A 6,154-nucleotide genomic window follows, 5' to 3' on the forward strand; every position below is an offset into this window, starting at 1 on the left:
CTTGAGCATTTTTCAATCTGGGAACCAATTTAATCTCAAAGTATTGCAGCTGAGCCGCTAACTGCTTCATTTTCTCCAAATACTTCACCATTGCCGGCTCTCGAGTTTCATATTCCCCACTGAACTGGCTTGACACCAGCTGTGAGTCAGTTGTCAGAACTAGCCGTTTTGCCTCTGCCGCTATCGATAGCTGCATTCCAGCCACTGCAGCTTCGTACTCGGCCTCATTATTTGTTGCCTTGAACTTGAATTTCATGGCGTATTCAAATATTTTTCCGTCTGGGGCCGTTATCACAATTCCAGCGCCTGCCCCCGTTGCTGTGGCTGACCCATCAACGGATACCTGCCACGTCCCCAACTCTTCTTCTTCATCTGTGTATGTGGTTTCTACAATGAAATCTGATAGTGCTTGAGCCTTAATTGATGTTCTAGGCTTGTAACTTATCTCATACTCCGACAACTCTACTGCCCATGCAAGTAACCTTCCAGACGTATCCATTTTTCGCAATGATTTCTCCAAGGGATGGTTGGTGAGGACTTCTATCGGATGTGCGTCAAAGTAAGGTCTTAACTTCCTGGCCGCTATTAATACAGATAAAGCCATCTTCTCTATAACTGGATATCTTCGTTCTGCCGCATTCAGAACATGGCTGACAAAGTAAATCGGTTGTTGACGTCTCTTCCTTTCAACCAACAAAACGGCTGCTACCGTTTTTGGTGACGCCGAGATGTATAACTGCAATACTTCTCCCTTCTCAGGCCTGGCAATTGTGGGAAGAGATTTGAGATGATTCCTCACTACTTCCAAGGCATCACTTTGTTCTTTTCCCCACTCAAACGCCTTATTCTTTCTCAGCACCATAAAAAACGGAAGAGCCTTATCAGCTGATTTGCTGATGAATCTGGTTAACCCTGCCATCCTGCCCGTTAACCTCTGTATATCACGAATGGTTTGTGGTTGTTTCATTTGAAGCACTGCATTCACCTTATCTGGATTCGCATCTATCCCTCGTTCACTGACCATAAAGCCCAGAAACTTCCCTGATCTCACTCCAAAAACACACTTCTCCGGATTCAGCTTCATTTGATACTTTCTCAAGGTTTCAAATGTTTCCTTCAAATCGGCTACATGGTCTTCTGTGCTCTTGCTCTTAACTATCGTATCATCTACATATACCTCAACATTCCGCCCTTTCTGTTTCTCAAAAATCTTATCTACCAACTTCTGATAAGTTGCCCCAGCATTTTTCAGTCCGAACGGCATTGCCTTATAACAATACACACCTGCATCCGTTATGAAGGCCGTTTTATTCCTGTCGGCTCTATGCATGCTGACCTGATGATACCCTGAAAAAGCGTCTAGAAAACTAAGCATTGCATGACCGGAGGTTGAATCAACCAGTCTATCAATCCGAGGTAGCGGATAGCAATCTTTTGGGCAAGCTTTATTCAAGTCTGTAAAATCTACGCACATCCGCCATTTCCCTGTCGGCTTTCTCACCATAACTACATTTGCCAACCATTCTGGATACGTGCAGGGCTCTATAAACCCTGCCGCCAAGAGCTTATTCACCTCGGCCTGGATCGCCTCTATTTTCTCAGTCGAGAAGTTGCGCTTCTTCTGCCTTATCGGCCTGAATTTTCTGTCAACATTCAGCTTATGTTCCATTACCTCAGGATGTATTCCTGGCATCTCACTGGCCGAGAACGCAAAGACATCAGCGTTCTCGCGCAATAAACTTATCAGATTGCACCTAGTCTCCACATCCATATCAGCCCCAACTTTCACTGTTCTACTGGGGTTGCCTGGCTGTAACTCAACTTGGATGGTTTCTCCTCCTGGCAACGGCCTTGGTGTTTCTTCGGGCCTTGCATCGAAGTTTTTCATGGCCAGATCTTGCACTGTCGGCTCACTCTCCTTTGCTGGGTTACATGGAACTGCAGTACTTCCAACTGGGTTCTTCAACGCTGTTACATAACAGGCTTTTGACATAACCTGGCCTCCATACACCTTTTCCACGGCTCCCAGGTTTGACACATAGGCTATAGCCAAATGGTATGTTGATACCACAGCCTGCATGTCATGAATTATCGGTCTGCCGATAATTGCATTATAAGCCGACTTGACATCCACCACTAAAAATTCTGCCATCACATCCCTTGCTTGTGGCCCATCACCCATCCTTACAGGCAACACAATACTCCCCTCTGGCCTCACTGTCGACCCATTAAAACCAATTACGGGATATGATACCGGCTTCAAGTATTGTCTTCCGATATTCATCTCTTTAAAGGCTTGAATGAACAGGACATTTGCCGAGCTACCCCCATCTACTAGTACTCTTTTGACATCAGCACCATTTATCCTGGTTATCAGGACTAACGGATCGTCATGCGGGAATACTACACCTCGTGCATCCTCTTCTGTAAATACAACTTGCGGTATTGATGCCGGCCGAGGACGATTGTCTATATCTAGAGCACACACCAGATGTCGGTGCTCCGCCAAATGTTTCTTTGCTCCACTAATCGTTCCCCCATGAATCGGCCCGCCCGTTATCACATCTACTCTTCCAGTAGATAACGGCGGCATTCCCGTGTCCCCTTGTCGGACTATCCTCCCTTGAGTCCTTTCGGGCCTCGCTTCTATTTGTTGCCTCTCAGCTATTTGCGCTGGTTGTTGATTTCTACCAGTATTCAACCGATACTGTGCTAAGTGCCCTTTTCTAATCAACTCCTCAATATTATCCTTCAACTGAGTACATTCCTCTGTGTAATGTCCCACATCCCTATGAAACATACAATACTTCTTTACATCTCTAGACTTCGCCTTCATCGGAGTCGGCCTTGACCAATCTTCTCTATTCTGATTCACTGAGTAGATTGCGGCCCTTGGTGCATTCAGGGGAGTGTAGGTGCTGTATCTCATTGGGAGTCTTGTCGGCCTGGTATCTTGCCGACTTCCTCCTCCCCTTCCTGGGGCAGGAGCTCTTGACCTGTTTCCTCCAGATGAAGTCCCTTCATACTGACTTGGTCCCTTTCCAGCTGCCACATGTCTACTACTTGTTTTCATCAGCTCTTCACTTTTTATGTAATCATGGGCTTTACTGAACGCCGCTGCCAATGTCGGCAGGCTTTTTCTTGTTAGATATCTTTTGAAATCCGAATCAACCAACCCATTCATCAAAGCCATCACGGCTATCTCCTGTTGCAACCTCGGAATTGTGTTTGCCTCATTATTAAATCTCCTGATATAATCCCTCAAAGATTCATCCGGTTTCTGCTCTACAGCCATCAATTCTCCAGAAGTTCTCTGCCTTACACTATTACTGACATATTGCCCTACAAACATCTCAGTCAGTCTTTCAAAGCTGTCTACTGACCCAATTTCAAGGTTGTTGAACCAATCGGCTGCAGCCCCAATCAGAGTTGTCGGAAATACCTTGCACCAAACTGCATCCGAGTTTGTGTATAGCATCATGTGTCCCTCATAGGACGTTATGAATCTTGCTGGATCCCCTCTTCCATCATACCTACAAGTCGGCATTTTCACCTTCTCCATTGGTTGATCCAAGATGTGCTGGGCAAACGGGGATGCCCTTAACTGCACCACCGTGCGCACTGCTTGCCCTTCCACTTGCGAACTCCTTTGTTGCTGAGTTCTGGTGCTCATAGCACGGCTCGAGGATTGTTCATCCTGCCGTAATGTTGTATGCGTCCTTACCGGCGACTCATGTCGGGGCCTCCTTGACGGGTTCTCCAACTGATTATACTGTTCTTCTTGGTTTCGGTGCAATACTCCTCTTTCTGCCTGAGCAGCTTCTCTTTCAGCTCGTGCTGCCTCTGCTTCCTTCCTTTTCCTACTCATTGCACTCATCACCCTGGCAGCCGTTTCCAACTCATCCGGGGTGAATGCTGCCATAGGATCCTCTGCCTCCCCTCCTCCTGCTGGGGGAGTTATCGGCATATGGAACTGGTTATCCTCTAGGGTATGGGTTTCATCTACTATCTCCACCTGGGGTTGTCCTACTGGTGTTCCATTGTTTCCAGTCATGATTGTTGTTGTTATACACGTGTTTTATTTTTGTGTGAGGTTCTTAGGCGATAGAAGTGATCAACTGCTCCCCTCCTTCTAGCGCCAAATTGTTTCTGTCTGATCCCGACTCCACAGAGAACTTGGACTTGAGATCCTGATACTCCTATCGGCAAGCTGAGAACCTACACAATGAGAAGAAGTTAGCTAACCCCGGGGTGATCCGGGGATAACCACTCCGATGATAAAGTCAGAAAGGTGTTTAAGAAAAAGAAAGTAAGAGAGAGAGAAAGTAGAGAGAGATTAGAGAGATAAAAAGTGTAATTAATGTCCTCATTAATGAGGTCTTACCTACTATTTATAATGGTTTATCTTGACAGGTGGCTCTCATCCATGCAGAGCCTTTTGTGCCAAGTGTCGAGCTTCTGTTGCCACGTGTTACATTTCGGTGGGCCGACATGTCTTCAATCTGTGACATATCAGCATCTTCTCCATGATTACTAAAACCTGATCATGTTTTCATAAGATATCGGTCATGCCAGATATCATCCCATACAATATTATTCTAGTACTATTTCTACTGTTCCTATAAAAAGAAACATGGGATTTATTCCTTATATGTAACCTTCTTTAATTTCTTCCAAATCTCTACTCTTAGCTTCATCCATGCAAATTATCTTTCTTTTTTTGTTCTTTAATACGAAGTAAGTGTTCTCTATCCCTTTAGCTAAAGGGTTGAGTAAGGGTAGTTAACCCTAGTGTTTTTATTGAGCTCGATTATTTGATTTTCATCTATAAAATGGATTTTATGATGGCGAATAATGATGGGAATAGTAGTAGTAATAATACTATCTATTCGTATAGTGGTTTCGGAGGTGGTGGTGGTGGAGGAGGGAGTGGGAGTGGGGGTGGGGGTTCCTTTACCCTTACCACATCTGGTGGTGGTATGGCTGTTGGGGGTTTTGACTCTGGGAGTAACGAGCCGTCCCCCCAACGGCAACAGGGATCGGTCCAATCCCTCCCTAGCAGGTATGAGAACCAGAAGAGGAGGGATTGGAACACGTTTAGCCAGTACCTGAGGAGCCACCGGCCTCCGCTACCGTTATCACTATGTAGCGGAGCTCAAGTGTTGGAGTTCCTCAGGTACTTGGACCAGTTCGGGAAGACTAAGGTTCACAACCATGCCTGTCCCTACTTTGGTATCCCCAACCCGCCTGCCCCATGCCCCTGTCCGCTTCGGCAGGCATGGGGCAGTCTGGATGCTCTCGTAGGCCGCCTCAGAGCGGCCTACGAGGAGCATGGCGGACGGCCCGAGACTAACCCATTTGGGGCTCGGGCCGTCCGCCTTTACCTCAGGGAGGTAAGGGATTATCAAGCTAAGGCCAGAGGCGTTAGCTATGAAAAGAAGAGGAAGAGGCCTCCTCCTAAGCAAAAGCCAATTGGAATGGGTCTGCCAACAACAAATTAATTATTAATGTCGTCAATCACTTGTACTAGCTGAGGAGGGTTTTTATGCTGCAAAAATGAAGATCAAAAAATCATATTGAGCTTCTGCTAGCTGTTTTTTCTTTTCTTGTTAATTTTTCCACTTATTTTTTTCCCTTATGAAGATGACATTAAGAACGACGGCAACGACAACGACAACGACGACGACGACGACGAAGATATGTCATCTTTAGTAAGTCTTTACAGTACTTCTCTATATATGCTCTACTTCTTCACCCTCAGCTCAAGTGTAACTGTAATATATATCTATACACATAATTGCAAAACTACTAGCAATCTATTGGTATTGGATGAGTATGTAGTAATGGTTTTGTTGCCTTTGTTTTTCATTGGATCATACAATCATGATTCATAGTTTCATATACTAGTTCGTTTAATCAACCGCGAATTTGTTTTTCATTGGATCATACAATCATGATTCATAGTTTCATATACTAGTTCGTTTAATCAACCGCGAATTTTGTGTTTTATTCATGTTATTTTTCTCCTTCATCTTTTTGATTTTTTTTCTTTGCCGTTATATTGGACACTCCATACTTTAACTGTTTAACGCACCTTATCATTTAAGATGCCTAAAATGCGTAAGTTGGTGGATATGGAGGTTAGGTGGTCTTT

General features: G+C 45.0%; 1 protein-coding gene across 1 annotated transcript; it reads left to right on the top strand.

Annotated features, from left to right (window-relative positions):
- Nucleotides 1–4,832: 4,832 nt before the first annotated feature.
- On the top strand, nucleotides 4,833–5,501 carry LOC145605672 (protein LIGHT-DEPENDENT SHORT HYPOCOTYLS 1-like). The gene has a single exon (XM_081661745.1). The coding sequence runs from the start codon at nucleotides 4,833–4,835 to the stop codon at nucleotides 5,499–5,501; it is 669 nt and encodes a 222-aa protein (XP_081517871.1).
- The last annotated feature ends 653 nt before the right edge of the window (nucleotides 5,502–6,154 follow it).

The sequence above is a fragment of the Chenopodium album genome, chromosome 22 (genome assembly GCF_948465745.1).
Source record: "Chenopodium album chromosome 22, dcCheAlbu1.1, whole genome shotgun sequence".
In the NCBI taxonomy this organism is placed as follows: Eukaryota; Viridiplantae; Streptophyta; class Magnoliopsida; order Caryophyllales; family Amaranthaceae; genus Chenopodium; species Chenopodium album.